General features: G+C 46.5%; 1 protein-coding gene and 1 long non-coding RNA gene across 2 annotated transcripts in view; both read left to right on the forward strand.

The window, feature by feature from the left end:
• The window catches only part of RASL10B (RAS like family 10 member B), a 25,280-nt gene extending 17,000 nt beyond the window's left edge, over window positions 1–8,280 (forward strand). Inside the window, exons 3-4 of the mRNA XM_079955902.1 lie at window positions 4,975–5,099; window positions 7,191–8,280. Of these exons, the coding sequence (XP_079812028.1) occupies window positions 4,975–5,099; window positions 7,191–7,461 (396 nt within the window). The 3' untranslated portion in view covers window positions 7,462–8,280. The remainder of the gene's footprint in view (window positions 1–4,974; window positions 5,100–7,190) is intronic.
• Window positions 8,281–8,811: 531 nt separating this feature from the next.
• Window positions 8,812–9,854, forward strand: LOC307204384. Its single transcript, XR_013833662.1, has 2 exons — window positions 8,812–8,889; window positions 9,007–9,854. It is a non-coding gene; the product is annotated as an uncharacterized lncRNA (long non-coding RNA).
• The last annotated feature ends 9,292 nt before the right edge of the window (window positions 9,855–19,146 follow it).

Raw genomic sequence — 19,146 nt, forward strand, 5'->3', positions numbered from 1 at the left:
ACTTTAAAAGCTTCCCGAAACAGGGCTGCCTTCAGATGTCTTCTAAAAGTCTGGTAGTTGTTCTTCTCTTTGATATCTGGTGGGAGGGGGTTCCACTGGGTGGGCGCCACTACCAAGAAGGCCCTCTGCCTGGTTTCCTGTAACTTGGCTTCTCGTAGCGAGGGAACCGCCAGAAGGCCCTCGCCGCTGGTCCTCAGTGTCCAGGCTGAACAATGGGGGTGGAGACGCTCCTTCAGTATACAGGACCGTCAACACTTTGAATTGTGCTTTGAAACGTAATCAAACATATAGACTGGTTTGAAAGCCTGTGTACAATACCAGCCAAAATTTCAGAATCCAGAGAGTGAAAAGAGATATCTTCTTCTTCTTCTTCTTCTTCTTCTTCTTCTTCTTCTTCTTCTTCTTCTTCTTCTTCTTCTTCTTAGATGAAATAGGAAGCTGCCTTTAACCAGGCTAACCCATTGGCCCACCCAACCTAATATTTTTTACTCTTATTGGCAGCAGCTCCCCAGGATCTCCAGGCCTAGAAAAGTTTTCCTTAGGAATTTGATCTATTTCCTTTCAGTGGATCATGCCGCCAGGGTTTGAACACAGCTCTTTCTGTGTGCAAGGCAAGAGAGGGGTTTCTGCTGCTGAAGGATAAGCCCATCGTGCAGAGCTCCTGCCATGAGTAGAATAGATTATGCAAAATTTGAGAGGGGTCTCCCCCCCCTCCATTCTCCTCTCCACTTTTCTTTTCGATTTGCACTATTTTTAACATGGCTCAGGATTCCAGGTTTCTGGTCTCTCCGTTTCTTGGGTGTTGTTGTTTTTTGCAACCTGAAATTCAGTTTTCTGCATTTTGCAGCAATCTGCAATTATCAGCGTTTTAGTGCAACTTTCTCCTGATTAATGCAGGTTTGACTGACGTATACATGTTTATAAGCATTTCCCCAAATATGACGTATGTTATTTTCCCCCATAATGCATTTTTGGAAACCTACTTTGGTTGGAGAAACACATTGCAAATTTCGGGTGCATATGAATTTCAAAAGATTGCTGTGTTTTGGTTCCTCTGCTGCGTTATAAAGTACAAATTGGATAGATTTGGCTTTAAATGAATACTGAATTGGAAACCTCATCCATCCTTACTTTTCGCAAGATTTGGATTGCCTGTGTACAAAGCACTATCATCGCCACCATTAAAAAAACCCAGAATTCACAGGAAAACAGCATGCTGACCCACCCTTGGAGTTTAGTGACAAAAAGGAATTTGAGATAAGTGTTAAAACACCCTTGGACTACAGTGGAGCCACATTCACAGATTTTTAACCTACTGACCCTACCACAGTTTAGAAGACTGGCTTAGTGGTTAGAGTGTCCGACTACAACCGTCTGGGAGAGAGACCAGGGTTCAAATTCCCCTCTCAACCAAGAAGCCTGCTGGGTGACTGTGGGCTGGGCCCTGTCTCTCAGCTTAACCTACCTCACAGGGTTGTTGTGAGGTTGAAAATGTGGAAGTGGGAACCATGTGAGCACCTTGAACTCCTTGCAGGAAAGGTGGGAAGGAAATGTAATGATAAATAAAAACACATTTCATCTAAATATATGGGACTTCTGACATGGGGGGAAATGGCGGCCTTCCGAGCCTCTCTATCTGGCCCTCAGAACTCTCTCCAGGCCACACTCCTCTCCTTAGACCACAACCCTCACCAGCCCTGCTTCGGACCCCAAGTGTCTTTGCCTGGCTAAAATATGCCCTTGAACTCTAATAATGCATTTTCCTTGCTTGAATGGAGGGCAGGGATTTATAGTGGTACCTCTGGATGCGAACGGGATCCGTTCCGGGGCCCCGTTCACATCCTGAAGTGAACACAACCTGTGTCTGCGCGGGTCATGATTCGCCGCTTCCGCGCATGACGTCATTTTGAGCATCTGCGCATGCGCGAGCGGCAAAACCCGGAAGTAACGTGTTCCATTAATTCTGGGTCGCCACGGAGCAGAACCCAAAAATGCTCAACCCGAAGCATATTTAACCTGAGGTATGACTGTACTTGAATAAAAAGCAGCATAGAAATAGAATCAGTCAGTCAGTGAGAGAAGGGTGTGTGTCTAGAAGCTAGCCTTAAAGGTAAAATTTGCATTCCTTGCTCCACCTCCTTTCTGCCTTTAGCCTCACCCAGCATTGGGAGGTTGCTCAGTAGGCAATGTAGCCTTTGGGCTGAAAAATTGTTCTCCACCTGAGATAGATGATAGAATTGTAGAGTTTGGAGGTAACCCCAGGGTCATCTAGTCCAACGCCCTGCAGGACCTCTTCTTTTTTTGGGGGGGGGGGTTATCACAAGAAGTTGAAGCAGAAGTGGACCTGTATTTTAAATTGTTGGGATGGAGTTGCTGTGACTATCTCAGCCTACTTTGACAGCAGCAATGAAGCTTGTCTCTCCAGCTAAAAGCAAACAAAGGCTGATGCTTTTCCATGAACTACTCATGGACACAGCAGACACAGGCTAATGGCTGGTGCCTCTGTGCAACAGATCATCTCCCGGAAATAAATGGAATTCATGTTTTTTGGAAAGAGCCTGCAAGGGTTACTCACCAGGAGCCCAGGTTAGCTGCAGGGCATCTTTTTTCATTGAAGGGGCAGATCTACTATTCATGCATATACAGTAAGCCCACATTTAGCTTTATGCACATGGCAAAAAATGCAAACATAAATAGAAAGGGGGTGAAGTTCCAGGGAAAACAAGTTTGGCAATCCCATCCACCGTTGCACTCAATAAGTTTTGAATATACGTGATTTTAGCTTCAGGCGCAATCCCCGCGTAAGTTGCAAGCTTGCTGTAATTCTTTCCATTCCCATTTTTCTTAAAAATGTATGGGGAAATATGTGGCTCAGTGGTAGAGAATCTGCTTGACATGCAGAGTGTCCCAGGTTTTCACTACCAGAAAGAGCATCGTGGGCTCCGACTAGAGGCTCTGAGAGAGCAGTGATTCTGCCTTTGGGCTCGCTGTAAGATGCTAGCAAGCTCTCCCATAGTGATAGGCGTTTTTGACACCATGTTGAGTTCCAGACCTCATACTGCCATCGCCTGAGCCTTCTCGGATGTCACAGATGGGTCAGAGTGGTAGCCTAGGGTGAGCTGGAAGAAGCAGGATCTGCAAGCCCCAGATGTAGCCCTAACATCCCGTTGGGCTGGACTTTCACAATTTCATTTGCTGGGCTTTTCGTGCCAAGGGCAGAGAGAGGGAGGAGAGTGGTATCTCATGGAATCCAGGCCGTTCTGCTGTTTCCCAAATGTTCTTTCTGCAAAGGGAAAATGAAATGGATGCTTATAAAACTGGAACAGCGTGACTCTGTGACGGAGGAATCGGGGTCTCTCTAGAATTGGCACAGTTGGCCACTGAGGGAAGCACTCAAAAAGCAGCTGTGGAGTCAGGAGAGAGCTAGCCAGCCTGTGACTCGGTGACTCCAGAGAAGGAGAGTCCACCACATCCGAAGGCAGTCTCTTCTGCCCTTAAACAGCTCTGACCCTTCCAAACTGGGACGCTTCTCCTGACAAGAACATATGCAGAACCTGGCTGCTGGATCGGGACAAAAAAGGGCCCATCTGGTCCAGCACCCTGGAGCATAGCATCATTCTGGGGCATTGTTGGAGGTGGTGGGAACAAAAAAATGGCTACCATTTCCCAAAATGTGGCTGTAGAATATTTAAAGAACATCCCACAAAGGTGCTTTCATTTTGCAGGCGGCGGGAGGTGGTTGAGCATTTTCCCCAGAACGAAGTACTTTAAGACAATTCAATTCCACTCACATTCTGGCATCCACCACCCACTTCAAAGGCCTCCCCTTGCGGCCTCCCCCCTCCCACCACAGGTTTCTCACTACAGTGGTACTTTGCTTCTCAAACACTGCAAACCTGGAAGTAAGTGTTCCGGTTTGTGAACTTTGTTTGGCAGCGAATGTGCTCCGTTTTGAGTGTTTCACTTCCAATTTGAGTGCCACACTTCTGTTTTGAGTGCAACGCTGAGGTCTACCTGGTTTTGCTATTTATTTTGCGTTTTTGTTTTTGTGGCTCATTTGTTTTTGTGGCCATGTGGAACCCAGTTCAGCTACTGATTGATTGGTTGTGTGACTGCAGTACAGTGGTACCTCAGTTTATGAACTTAATTCATTCCTGAAGTCCGCTCTTAAACCAAATCCATTCTTAAACTGAGATGCGCTTTTCCTAATGAGGCCTCCTGCCACCGGTGCCCTTCCACTGTTCAGCTTCCATTCGTAGACCGACGTAAAGTTCACAAACCAGAACACTACTTCTGGTTTTGCGGAGTTCATAAACTGAATACAGTGGTACCTCTGGTTGCGAACGGGATCTGTTCCGGAGCCCCGTTCACAACATGAGCAAAATGCAACCCATGTCTCCACGTCTGTGCATGCGCGGGTCGCGATTCGCCACTTCTTCACATGCACGAGCGGTGAAACCCGGAAGTAACCCTTTCCAGTACTTCCAGGTCGCCGCGGGACGCAACCTGAAAACGCGCAACCTGAAGCAAACGTAACAAGAGGTATGATTGTAGTTCGTAAACAGGACTGTTCGTAAACCACTGTGCATTGTTTCTTGCTTTTGTTTTATGGATCAGTGGTCTCCTTAGATAGTGAAATTCATGTTAAATTGCTGTTTTAGGGGTTGTTTTTAAAAGTCTGGAATGGATTAATCCCTTCTGCATTACTTTCTATGGGAAAGCGTGCCTTGGTTTTGGAACGGATTTTGGAACGGATTAAGTCTGAGAAGCAAGGTACCACTGTACTTAAAGAGAAATTGGAGAGCTGGGCTGTCCCTGAGCTGGGCATTGCTTCCACAATTGAGCTGAAGACTGGGAGTCAACCCTTCCTCCTTGGATTAAGCTTGGGGGGGACGACTGCTGGTGGTGTTGCGGTCACCCCCATGGCTCTCTGTGTGTGGTGCGTTCCCTGATCCGTCCCTCTCTGTTTTGCAGGAGTGGGCGGACGTGTGCTGCCGAGGCCTCCGGAGCGTTCATGCCTACATCTTGGTCTATGACATCTGTTGTTTTGACAGCTTTGAGTATGTCAAGACCATTAGGCAGCAGATCCTGGAAACAAGGTAAAAATATGCCTCTGTTCAGCCTCACCTGGGATCTGACTGGGAAAAAGGGGTGGTGGCAGTGGAGCCAGATGTTAATTCAGGGAGTCTCAAAATGACGGCTTGACCCAGTGTGTGGCAGCTGTGAGAAAGGCACATTTCAGTGCTAGGGATCACTGAAAATAAAACTGTCAATATTGTAAATGCCATTCTGAAAATCCTATGGTTGCAGCCACATCTGGAATATCCCATGCTCAAGGGGAGGAGAAACGGGGGATATCCAATGAGTTGCAAAATCCTGGGATCCTAGACCAGCATCCCTCTTCCCTCCGGCCAATCCCTTCTACTTTATACAGAGTGATTTCTTGCCCCTGGCTTCTCCCCGAGAACAGGGCAAATTCCTGGCTTTACAAACTCTGGTCTTAGATTTCCCATGGCATGGAACCCAAGTGATCTAGGCACTTGGAGTTTCTCAAATCCTGAGAATGGCCAACACAGTCATATACGCAGCTATGCACGCTTAACTTTCTTAAGAGAATAGAAGGAGAAGGGCAGTTGGAGCCAACAAGAAAAAAATGTTCTCAAGTTCTCCAAAGAACCAGGTGTTCTTTGCTAGATCACTATTGCAAGGGACCTGCTGTAACTTAAGTTGTAAGAAGGGAAGAAGAGGGTGCTGGATCAGGCCAATGGCCCATCTGGTACAGCATCCTGTTCTCAGATGCCTCATATGGGAAATAACCTATAAGCAGAACCCGAACCCAACTGCAATTCTCAGCAACTTGAGGCAGGGTAGCTAAATTGCAGCTAGGAAGCCAAATCGTGTGCAATACTGACTCTTTTCTTGAAATTAAAACAAATACTTGTTAAAATATTTAAAAAGCTTTTACTTGATTCCCTCCCCCTCTTTCTTTTTCCTTTTTCCTTTTTCCTCCTGTGATGAGGCTGCATTTTAATATTTTAATGTTTCAATATTTTAATTGTTGCATTTTAATCTTGTTTTTAAGTTGTGTTCATTCAACTTGTTTTTATTATTTTTTGTTAGCCGCACTGAGCCCGGCCTTGGCTGGGGAGGGCGGGGTGTATATTATTATTATTATTATTATTATTATTATTATTATTATTATTATTATTTGCAGAACATATAGCCAAAGAAGAATATATGCAAAGTATTTACACTCACATGTTCATCCAAGCACGGGCTTTCCCCCCCCTTAGTTGAAGATTGCAGTTTCTTCGCTAAACATTCGAACAAACTGTGTCTTTCTCTCTTTCCAGTACTTGTACTCAGCTGTCTGTACATGGCCCAGCTGGGCCATGCAGTTCCTTCTGAGAGGTTTCCATTTTCTCCTTCAGAACTTCTCCTTACTGCTTCTTTGAGAGAACATCAACTTCTGTACTTCTTTCCATCACATGCATCCACACAGAAATATTAGCACTCCTCTCCTCTATTGTGTTTAGAGAGAGAGTTATCTAACATTGTCTCTTCTTCAGTGTTCATAGAGATGCAGCCATTGCCGTCAAGTCACTCACGCACAAAACAGAATGGAGGATGTAATAAGGTACCTATCATGTGACCAGTGTTAACCAATCACACAAGAGTTACAGGGGAACATTTGAGAATTAAGCTCACGACAATGCATTTAAACATTTCCAACTTCAGTAAATTCAGTCACTATACAGTCGTACCCTGGATCTCGAACGCCTTGGCTGCCGAACAAATTGGCTCCTGAATGATCGAAACCCGGAAGTGAGTGTTCCGGTTTTTGAACATTCTTTTGGAAGCTGAATGTCTGATGGGGCTTCCGTGGCTTCTGATTGGCTGCAGTTTCCTACAGCCAATCAGAAGCCACGCTTGGGTTTTTGAACGGTTTGGGAAGTCAAACGGACTTCCGGAACGGATTCCATTTGACTTCCAAGGTACGACTGTACTTAATACAGACGGCCAAAGTTGTTGAGCTGTTTTTCTTTTCTATTTTGGCACAAATTCTACACTTCCCAGCCGCGTCCATGAAATTCCAGATGTATGGCAGCCCTAGGTGTAGCAGCCTCTGGGCCTGGCCTCTTCCATTCCCTTCTCCAACCATTTAGGCTTCTCTTTCCATCTCTCTGCAGGGTCATTGGCACCTCGGACACACCCATCATTATCGTGGGGAACAAGAGGGACCTCCAGAAAGGGCGGGTCATCCCCCGCTGGAACGTCTCCAACCTGGTGAAGAAGACCTGGAAGTGTGGCTACATCGAGTGCTCGGCCAAGTACAACTGGCACATCCTCCTGCTCTTCAGCGAACTCCTCAAGAGCGTGGGATGTGCCCGGTGCAAGCATGTCCACACCACCATCCGCTTCCAGGGCGCCCTGCGGAGGAACCGGTGCGCCATCATGTGAGACCTTTGAGGACGGGCACCCCCTTCCGTCGCTGCCCTCCATCTCCAGAGGCGTTGCCAACACCACTCACCCTCGTGCCATGTGTACAGGAGCCCTTCTTTCCACCTGGAGCGGGTGGTGGGAGCAGGAGGTCTCAAGCGACTCTGTTTTACAATGAAGCCTCTCCACCCGCAACCCCCTGGGGGTGTGATCTAGCTTTGGCTGGGGTTTTTTTGCCGTTGCTGCATCCCCTGGAGCAGCGGATTCGCAGAGGAGACCCGGTTCCTTCAAATGCAAGAGGCCTTTCCCTCGCTTCGGATCACGAACCCGGAATATGAGAGTTCCTGGCAGATGGGACAGAAGCTGCTGGGTGTCATCCAAGATCAAGCCTTTAAGGGGGTGCCCAGTTGCCTTGTGCGACTCCTTGGGTCCCAGATTTCCTGAGTGGATGTTTCTACGGAAAGCAGGAGGGTGTTGGCAGCAGGGCATGTTCTCTCGGTGCAAAGAAAGGAAATCCTGCCTGATCCAAATCTCCCCACAGAAGGGAGGTACCTACAAGGGACAGGATATTGGGGAGTTAAGGTGACCTTGGATGGAAATGGTTGAGTCTAACTAACAGGGGCAAAGCAGGGGCAAGGAAGGTGGGGGCATTTCAGGTCACATCAGCACAGAGATTTGCAAGAGAATCCTTTACTGCGTAGGCTGTTTCAACCATGACTTGGTTTGCCACTGACCTCTAAGCTCAACAGGGAGCCACAGCCAGTTCCTGGGGTACGGTAAACAAACATGTCCAGAGGCATCCACACATTCTATTTTCAGGTCCACACAATTCATCTTTGGGATACAGTGGTACCTCGGGTTAAGTACTTAATTCGTTCCGGAGGTCTGTTCTTAACCTGAAGCTGTTCTTAACCTGAGGTACCACTTTAGCTAATGTGGCCTCCCGCTGCTGCTGCCGCTGCTGTGCGATTTCTGTTCTCATCCTGAAGCATAGGTAATATCTCTGAGTTAGTAGAGTCTGTAACCTGAAGAGTATGTAACCCGAGGTACCACTGTACATCTAAAAACCACCAGGAATGGAGTGGCTATGATAACAGCGCATGTATCCTGGTCCTGCTAGGGATCACCATAGACATATAGGGCTTGCCCCACCTGTCTGAGTGGTTTTCTGCTTGTTTTCCAGGCATGGGTCTGAGCGTTTTTGCCTTCGACCAGTCACTTTCCCCCAGAAAACCCGTTCTTTAGGGTTAACTCGGAACCAACGGGAATCTGCATAAAACCCCATTGCCATTTGTTCTGATTCTGTGCTAAACTGTGGGTTTTTCCCGGGGGGAATCAGTGGAGCAAATAGAAAGTGTGGGTGAGCCATAGTTTAAATGAACATCAGAAGCTGCCTTCTAGCTGACTTGGACCCATTGGTCCACCTCACTCAGTACTGTCTATACCAGTGTTTCTCAAACGTGGGTCTCCAGCTGTTTTTGGACTACAACTCCCATTATCCCTAGCTAGTAAGAGCAGTGGTCAGGGATGATGGGAATTGTAGTCCCAAGTAGCTGGAGATCCAAGTTTTGGAAACACTGGTCTACACTGCCTGGCAGTGGCTTTCCAGGATTTTAGACAGGGTTTTCTCCCAGCCCTACCTGGAGAAGCCAGGGACCTTCTGCATGCAAGACAGGTGCTGTGCCACAGAGCTACAGTCTCTCCCCACAAGAATATTTTTGCTGTTGAAGGGACAACACCTTTTTTTAAAATGACCTATCTTTTCATACACTTTCCAACCTGCCTAGTTATGGATTCCTTTTATTTACCATATAGCTCACCCTCTCCCAAGGGCTCAGAGTGAGTAATGATACTATATTAATGACAAAAGCGTCACTTTTAAATTATGTCATCTTCAGATCTGCCTCTCCACCTCCCTCCTTAGTTGGCAAAAGCAACCTTCGCCAATTTCACCTCTCCAGGTGTTACTGGTCTACAGCTCCAATCTTCTCAGACCGTCAGGTGTGAGGGGTTGTTTTTTTTCAGGGGCAAGGGAGTTGGAGACCAGCAACAGCTGGAGAACAGTACCCATCCCTGACTCTTTCAGTGGCTCAGGAGTTGTTGGGTCTTCATGGGAGAGGAGAAAACTCCAGGGTTGAAGGACTGTCAATGAGGACCTCTCTCTAAGCACATCTGGTCCTCAGTTGGTGCAATGGGACGATAAGCTTAAGAACCCCTTATGCATAGAAAACTAGGGTGCCAGGGAGAAGGCCAACCTTCTGTATGCTCTCGTTGTGGATCTCCTGCATTGGCCAAGGGTGAGAATGGACTACCTTTGGTCTGCCTTCCAACTCAGTGTTCTCCCTGACATGTTAACTTTCTATGTGCAAGGTTTGGGGTATAATTTTTTTAATTAAAGTGGAATCCTTCAGTCATCTGAGTCATCGGGTATCATATTTTTGGGTGATAGCTATGCCCCCCCCCCCCCCGTTTGAGTATCAGTTACTGCAAAACTTAGGCACTGGTTTTGAGGGGCCTCAAGAGGGTGGGGGTTGTAATGCTCAGCAGTTATAAGCCCCTCCACGTGTTTAAAACAAAATTATGCAATAGACATAAATTCATGCAGCATCGTTCAGTTCAGAGTACAGGTCTGTGCATTTTTACTGGGGGGCTGTAAGTCCCACTGAGGTCAGCGGGGCTCACTCCCAAGTAAATCTGTCTCAGCGTTGCAAAACTTGGCATTGTTTGTGTGGTCTAGGCTTCAGACCAGAGCATACCCCAAGTTGACTATAATTCTCTGGTTATGCGATTTATCAATGATTGTGCAATATTACCCCTTTTCTCTGAAAGGCTGAGAGTGGCTGTCGTGCTGATGAGCTGTATTTTAGGGATGGGGCAGGTGTGGCCCTCCAGGTGTGTCTAGACTCCGATTCCCATCATCTCTGATTGTTCACTGGAGATGCTGTGAGCCAGGGTCCAGCAACACTGGGGCCACAGCTTGTATGCAATGCTTCATTGATGAATTTGTTTGATGGATCAGTTAAAAGCCTTCTTCCTGACATCGTGGAAGATAAGCTGGGGAGAGTTTTGAATTAAAACATAATAATGGAAGACAATTAACAGGTTAAGCACGATCTCCTTGCCCACTACCCCAAGCCAAAAAGATTCTCAACTGATGCATGGGGTGTTCAATACTGCTTTGGGAAAAACCCACAGAAAGCAGGATTGAACCCTTATTAGAATTCAATCCTGCTGGGTTTGGCTGTGCCAGAACTGGCTGGCATGCCCCAGTTCTTGTGTGTGTGTTCCCGCCGAGGACTAACTTTGACAGGTGAGTGGGGCAGCCCACCTGTCAATCACCTGCTGTCCATATGGGCTGTCTGGAAGCTGGGAAATAAAGATCTGGCCCACCAGGCCAAAAATGTTTCCTCACCTCCCTGAGTTAAAGGGCTGCAATCGTTTTTGCAACAAATCTTTTAAGCCATTCTGTCCAAGCAGCCCTTCTATTTTCTCAGCTTTTTTCAAAAATGATTTTTTTTTATTCTTTGAAAAGCCAAAGGACCATCAGTGTATGTGTTTGGGGCATTAACTATGAGAATCCATATGCAATAATCTTAAGAGTTTGGCGAATGAAAGTGGATTTTAAAACATGAGATTTAGCGTGGGATTTTGGCCAAGCCAAGTCCAGACAGGGTACGATTTGAGGCATTTGCCATAACCCTGAGGTCCCCAATATGGTGCCCTCAGACACCCCCCAAAGCCCCCTGCCCCTCCCAGTTATTTATTTGTGAGAGGGTTGCCTATGGGGGGTGTTGACTGCTTTCTGATTTGTATTTTATTTGTTTTGTGATCTTGTAGATGCTTTCCCTGGTGTTTTTTTGAGGGGGTGTGTGATTAGTTTTTTTCTCCTGTGAAATGGGTATTTTGTGGTGCCCATGACACTTCTCTTGGTCTCCAAAGACACTGCTGGGCCCCCAAAGGTTGCATACCGTCCAACAATGTAACTAGTGAGAAAGAAAGCTCTCTTTTGGAGTTTTGACCAACTTTCCGAATGCATTTTATATTTCCCAATTCCTTTCTTTTAATCCATTATACCTAGAGACAAAGAGCAGGTCAGCATATAGCAAATCCTCAGTTTCTGCTATCACCACAGACACAAATTATAGGGAACGTTTTTGATGTCTGCCTTTCAGTACAGAAGCAGTTATTAAGTGAGGTGTTTTTTTCTAATCTAGGGGAATGAATCCATTGGGAGGAAGTCATCAGCCTTTTTAACATTTTCTTCATCTAACTTTACCAAGGCACAGTCTTGGCTCTCTCTTTTAAAATTATTGTACAAGCTAAATTTCTGCTGACATTAATGGGGGTGGTGGAGAATTCTTACTACACAAATAAATTTTCAATTAAATTCCTGCCTACCAGCTCTCCTCTTGACCTCCTTCCTGGGTTTAGAGAGATGGAAGGGCTGGGAATTCAGATAGCTCCATGATGATGATGATGATGATGATGTATCCAAATTCCTTAAATACTACACAGGAATTAATCGCTGCTGTTAATGCCATGTGTTTTTAAGGCCCATCTGCACTATACATTTAAAGCAGAATCATTCCACTTTAACGTCAAGGCTTTCCCCAAAGAACCCTGGGATCCAATTCACAGAATCAAGGGCCATCTAGTCCAATCCTCTGTAATGCAGGAATCACAGCTAAAGAATCATTGACAGATGGCCATCCAACCTCTGTTTAAAAACCTCCGAGGAAGGAGAACCCACCAGCTTCTAAGAAAGTCCATTCCACACTTGAACAGCTCTCGCCATCAGAAATGTTTCTTCCTCATGTTTAACTGGAATCTCCTTCCTTGTCATCTGAATCCACTCATTTGGGTCCTACCCCTCTGGAGGAGCAGAAAACAAGCTTGCTCCATCTTCCATGGGGCAAGTTGAAGATGGCTATCAAGTCACCTCTCAGCCTTCTCTTCCCTGGGCTAAACATCCAAACTCCCTTATAAAGTTTGGTTTCCAGATCCTTCATCATCTTGGGTGCCCTCCTCTGTCCACCTTCCAGCTTTCCAATATCCTTTTACAACTGTGGTGCCCAGAACTGGACACTGTATTCCAGGAGGGATCTGACCAAGAATAGAGTGGAACTATTATTTCTCTTGATTTGGACATTAGATTTCTGTGTTTTCCAATAGGGACATCAGGGAGGCAGCTGGAGGGTTTTCCTTTAGAGCTTTCTGAAGACAAGTAGATTCTATAAATTGTCCTTGTCCTAACAGAGGAAATGTCCACACGAATCTCTGTGCTGCAGTGACCATTTTCCAGGGAACATATGGGGGCAAGAGCAAACAATTTATTTTGGGGAAAGGTATGTCCTGGCAGGATGCTTTTGTCCAGTTTCCAAAGAACCTGATGATTTGGAAACAGGGTTTAATTTATTTATTTTTAAAAGATTTATTGTGCCATTCCTATACAGTTTTCTGAAAAGTAAGTCCCATGGAGTTCATTGAGGCTTATTTCCATGTAAGCGAGTATCGGATTGGGGCCTCAATGCTTCCTCTCCCTTCTGGGTTCCTTGCTGGGAGATCTTTCAGGTGACTGTAAAACTTGTAAAACAGCCCTTGTTATGAGATGGAGATCAAATTAAAAGGAAAAATCAGGTATGTTTCCTCTTTGTTCTGTAGACCAGCCACTGCGCCCGTCTCCCTGCCATTTTGGAGAACCCAGCTCAGTGTCTCTGAGCAAGTAACATCTCTGAGGGGTCTTGATATCACCACAGCAAACTGCATTCTCTAATCTCAGGGATTGTTGACAAGGATAATCTGTCAGCTGCTTCATCCACCTCAAAATCATCTGTTTTGCGCAAGCTCTGGCTATTTCATGTGCAAGGGTATGGGGAGAAAGGCTGCCATTTTGTTTTTCATGGAAAGCCCTGTTCCAAGGTGGAATGGGGGAATTCAAAATAGCCTCTGTCATGTTAAGAAAATGGCCACGTCCTTTATCACTCACCTGGGTCACTGTTATAGTAGCTCATACAAAACACTGGATTTACAGAAAACACGCACACTTTTACAGAGTGGCTGGATCGTTCCCCCAGCACCTCTTTTTGTTTGAGGGGTACTGTGTTATTATAAACTTCCAAAAAAGGGGCATCAGTTGAAGCAGGCCTGTTAAGAATTGAAAGCCAGGGTGTGCCATTTCATGCAATCCTATTCCTAAAGCTAAAATATATGGAGAAACTTATGTGTATGTTTGGATTTTAAAAAGGAAAAAAAACCCTTACAAAATACAAAAGGATTTTTAAAATTATTCAGATGAAGTCCTAAAGTAGGGGCGGCCCTTCCGGTTGTCAATTGCCCCCCCTGCCCCAGAACGCCTTGACTCTTGCCAAACTCAGCAGGAGATGTCCCTGTTTTCTTCGGAGAAATGTTGGTGGGGATGGAAGCTGGGGTGTTCTGCATGGTGTTGCCGCTTGTCTTCTGTGCTTCAGGGGCAGAGAAGACAAGCAGCAACTCTGAAGATCCCTTCTAGCCCTGTTCCCCCAGTTTCCAACTAGATTCCTCATTGGGCCACCTCTGTGACTGCATCAGACCACTTCTTGCAAGCACCTGCTTAGGACTGGGCCTAATGACCTATGACTTTTGCTGGAGGTTTCAGGACAGATAATAGGAAGTCCTTCTCCAAGGCTAAACAATGGCTCTTTCTCCACCAACTTGGATGGCTTTGAAAGAAGGTTGGACAAATTCATGGAGGAGGTGAAGGCTAGCAATGGCTCCTAACTAGGATGGCTATGCCCTGACTTCATGGTCAAGAGCAGTAAATGTTTCAGATTACCAATTGCTGGGAGCTACGGAAGTGGAGCGGGCTCTTGTGTTGGGGTCCTGCCTTGGAGCTTCCCACAGGCATCTGGTTGGCCACTGTGAAAACAGGGTGCTGAACTGCATTGGCCTGGTCCAGGAGACACTTTTTATGTTCTGTTTTCTTTTTTTTAAAAAAGCCCAGCTAATCACATGCAAAATTAAATGCAAAAATATTTCCAAAACAAACAAAAAACCATATACAGTACAACTCAGTACTATATTCCTACAGGATAAATTTATATGTACTAACATATAAGTATTTTATCCAATTATATGCAACCTTCTATGCAGCTCTTGGAAGGGACACGGGTGGTGCTGTGGGTTAAACCACAGAGCCTAGGACTTGCCGATCAGAAGGTCAGTGGTTTGAATCCCCGTGAGGGGGTGAGCTCCCGTTGCTCGGTCCCTGCTCCTGCCAACCTAGCAGTTCGAAAGCACGTCAAAGTGCAAGTAGATAAATAGGTACCGCTCCAGCGGGAAGGTAAACAGCGTTTTCGTGCACTGCTCTGGTTCACCAGAAGTGACTTAGTCATGCTGGCCACATAACCCAGAAGCTGTACGCCAGCTCCCTCGGCCAATAAAGCGAGATGAGCGCCACAACCCCAGAGTCGGTCATGACTGGACCTAATGGTCAGGGGTCCCTTTACCTTTATCTTTTATTTAGCTCTTATGTTCTGGCTGCTTTAGAAAAGCGGGAGTGTATATGCATATAATATGAATACTATATTATATGTATAAAAATGTATAACACATACAATATGCTAGAACTGTTCATGTTTTAAGCTGAAACTCGTTCTTCACCAAGATAAGGAATAAGAGGAAAATATGACAAATCCACACAGATAAACTTGGCATCCAGATTTGCAGAAAAAAACAGCAACCTATCCCTGCTTTGGTCTGACCCAACAGAGCTCTTCTGTTGAGTCTTGTGTTCTTGAGAGTTTGAGATGACGTCTGCTATTAAAATCTCACATCTGCGCCTGACTCAGCCGCTTCTCCTTCTCCTTCCATCATCACCCAGAGCGGCTCCATCCCTTTGCACTTGGGAACAATCAGTAAATTGTAGCTTAAAAAGTCCACCCTGTTGAGAGCGGTTTACACTATCATTCCTGGAGGAGGAGAGAGCAGGCTTTGCAGCAGGAGAATGAGTGGCGATGACTCACGGAGGAGAATCAGAACCACGGCTTTCAAAGTTACCCGTTTCAAGATCAAGTCGCATTTCGGCAGAGATTGTACCAAGGCAATCAGATTGTACGAGGCAATCAGAGCTAGGCAGTTGGAACTGAAGACAGAGCGAAAATCTCTAGATCCTGCATCCGAAAACCAAAACCAAAAAAAAGGTATTCCTTCTCCCTTTGCTGCTCCTTGTCCCAAAAACAGACTTCCCATGGGCGTAGCCAGGATTTATGTCAGGCTAGGGGCATATGCCATCATCCTCTCTGACTCTGTCTGGCAGATTCGGAATGAAATGTCTCAACAACAGTTGTTTTAAATTATTGCATTTTGACCCCAAGTGCTCAGAAAAATCTGCCAAAATCTTCAGTCCTTTGGAAATTAGGAAGTTAAATAAAAACATCAGGGAGTACCTTTCATGTGGTTATCAAGTATATTTTGCAAAATTACAAAGAACGTGCCTTTTTAATCTTATTTTAAGAAAATCTAAACTGAGACAAGTTTTCTTGGATTTGCTGAAAACATTTTCAACACTTCCTTCTCAAATTCCTCTTTTCCAATGCAATTCTTTTTTCTGTGCACACTCAGTAAGCCCAGCCCATTGAGATGCTCCCCTATCATTGTCAACCTTAGCCAGGTCTTTACCTGATTTGGGGGGTGGGGTGGGATCTGCCCCCCAACCCCCAGCTGTGCCCATGAGACTTCCCCAGCCTGGTGCTCTCTAGATGCCAACTCCCATCGGCCCCTGCTGGCACTGGTGGAGTCTGTACTCCAAAATGTCTGGAGGGCATTAGGTTGGGGGAGGCCACCCAAGAGCCACTGTTCTCTCTCTTGTTTTCAAATCCCATCCTCAAAACCCAACTCCTTTAGTTGCAGGGGGTTGGGCGAGATGACTCTTAGAATTATAGGGTTGGGAGGGATTCCATGATTCTAACTCTGTCCTAAAAGATGTCTGACTAGCCTGTGGGTATTGACCCATTGCATGGCCAACGGCCAGGGATGATGAGAGTTCAAAAGCCAGCAACCTACGGAGGGCACCACCTTGTCTACCCTGGAGAACTCCACCTATTCCTAAATGGGGTGAACCAGCCAGGGTTCTCTTGGGGCCCTTCCTGCTCCTTCTGCTGAATGAGACTCTGGACCTGTGGCCAAGAGTCTTACCCTGGAGGCACCACTGACTTCCCTCCACACTTCTGCCAAAGAGATGACCAGCATCTCTAGATTCCAAAGGGAGGCTGGTCCCTAAGGCAAAGCGAGGGAGGGCGTTGCCAACTTCAGCCTATCCTCGCCTGCCTTCTTTCTTACATGCATCCAGTCCAGGGGTGGCCCCGCCCCATCAGCTTCCCCCTGCTCAGTCTCTTTAGCACCACCTACTGTTAGAATGTAGGGTGGTGCTGTGGGTTAAACCACAGAGCCTAGGACTTGCCAATCAGAAGGTCGGTGGTTCGAATCCCCGCGACGGGGTGAGTTCCCGTTGCTCGGCTTAGTATTGTTGGCCACATGACCCGGAAGCTGTACGCCGGCTCCCTCGGCCAATAAAGCGAGATGAGTGCCGCAACCCCAGAGTCAGCCACGACTGGACCTGATGGTCAGGGGTCCCTTTACCTTTACCTTTTACTGTTGGAATAAGTTGCCTCTAGCACCACCTGGGACCACTTGGGACTAGCACCACTTGGGACGCAGGTGGCGCTGTGAGTTAGAGCCTCAGTGCCTAGGGCTTGCCGATCGAAAGGTCGGCGGTTCGAATCCCTGCGGCGGGGTGCGCTCCCGCTGTTCGGTCCTAGCGCCTGCCAACCTAGCAGTTCGAAAGCACCTCCGGGTGCAAGTAGATAAATAGGGACCGCTTACCAGCGGGAAGGTAAACGGCGTTTCCGTGTGCGGCTCTGGCTCTGGCTCTGGCTCTGGCTCTGGCTCTGGCTCTGGCTCTGGCTCTGGCCAGAGCAGCGATGTCACGCTGGCCACGTGACCCGGAAGTGTCTCCGGACAGCGCTGGCCCCTGGCCTCTTAAGTGAGATGGGCGCACAACCCCAGAGTCTGTCAAGACTGGCCCGTACGGGCAGGGGTACCTTTACCTTTACCTTTAGCACCACCTACTGTTGGGTGTTCTGCCTTCTGCCCTACCAGCCACCTCTGGAGAAATGTATTATTATTATTTATTATTTATTCGATTTATATACTGCCCTTTATCAAAAGATCCCAGTGCGGTATACAGCATTAAGAGCACATTTTATGGAGCATAATAATAAAAAGTGTAATAATAAAATACTCATAATAACAGTGTTCCCCCCACCCCAGCTTTAACAGGCCATAGATTCTTTAATGGCCAATGGCCATTAAACACATACATGTATGGAAGTGTGCACCAAATTTCACAGGAGTTTCTTCCTGCGAGATCAAGCGCATGGGAGTTGTAGAACATAGCGTTGAAGGAAGAAGCAGATGCAATGATGGACGCAAACCTTTGCGACTTGCAGCTCTTTGCTGGGGGTCCCAGAAGATCAGAGGCAAGTAGAATCACAGGTCTGAGATAGATCCATCAGTAGAGCAGGAGATTCTTAAATTCAGAGTCGTGGGTTCAAGCCCCATGTTGGGCAGAAGATTCCTGCACTGCAGGGGGTTAGAGTAGATGACCCTCGTGCTCAATTATAACTCTGTGATTCTATAGAATTGTAGAGCTGGAAGGAACCCCAAGGGTCTTCTAGTCTAACCCCTGCAAGGCAGTGAGAGTCAGGGTTCTAGCCAAGGTCAGGGCTGCAAAGGCGTTGTTACGGGATGGCTTGCAGGGCAAGGGGAGCTCTGTGCCTTTAAACTAGGCATGGGATCTCCTGCTCTTTCTCCTTCTTTTAAACTTTTTTAAAAATAATAATAATAATTGAATACGGGGCTGCTCATCTTCTGAAAGCTGCCCTATATTTGTGCATACACATTTTATGTAAATGTAAATTAGGGGCCCAAGTATTTCATGGACCTAGCAATGCCCCCTTGGAGATATTCCAGGTCCCTCTCTGAATTAAAATTTTATATATATAGTTAAGTTTCTAACGCTTTTACGCATGGAGATAAAGCAGACAGGGAGTGCTCCAGCTAATTGCTCATTAAGAATTAAACATGCTCCCTCCTCCTGATGTTCTCCTGGCGAATAAGTGCAAGGGGATTTGCGTAACTGACAAGTGCAATGGCCCCTTCTTTAAAAAAAAAATATTCATCAAATCAGACTTTATTGCATTAATATTTAATCAAATGCAATCCTATTAAACATACCAGGAGCCCTGTGTGTTCTCTCTGTTCTGAGCTGATTCTGCACGTTCTTAGTCGTCCCCTGTCCCCCAACCTATATGGAATTCAGAGAGTCTGAACTTCCATTATTGAAAGAGTCACAAGGCTCTAGTTCTCACGGATGCAAACAATGCATCCAAAATCAGCTCCTGCTGTTTTAAACCCTGGAGCAGGTTTCGATTCTTCATGGTGGATAATTGGTGGCCCTCCTGGTGTCACTGGATTCCAGCTGCCATCATCCCCATCACTCATTGGCCATGGTGACTGAGAGTTCCAAAACAGCCAGAGAATGATGAGTTCCTCATCTTTGGGCTTGTGTGACAACCAAGAACAAGCCTGATAGATGTTGGGGGCAGGTGCACAAAAGAATTGTCCTGTGGGCATCTATCTGTTGCTATCTATAGCACAACCAGGAAACCA

This window comes from Podarcis cretensis (genome assembly GCF_951804945.1).
Source record: "Podarcis cretensis genome assembly, chromosome: 15".
NCBI lineage: Eukaryota > Metazoa > Chordata > Lepidosauria > Squamata > Lacertidae > Podarcis > Podarcis cretensis.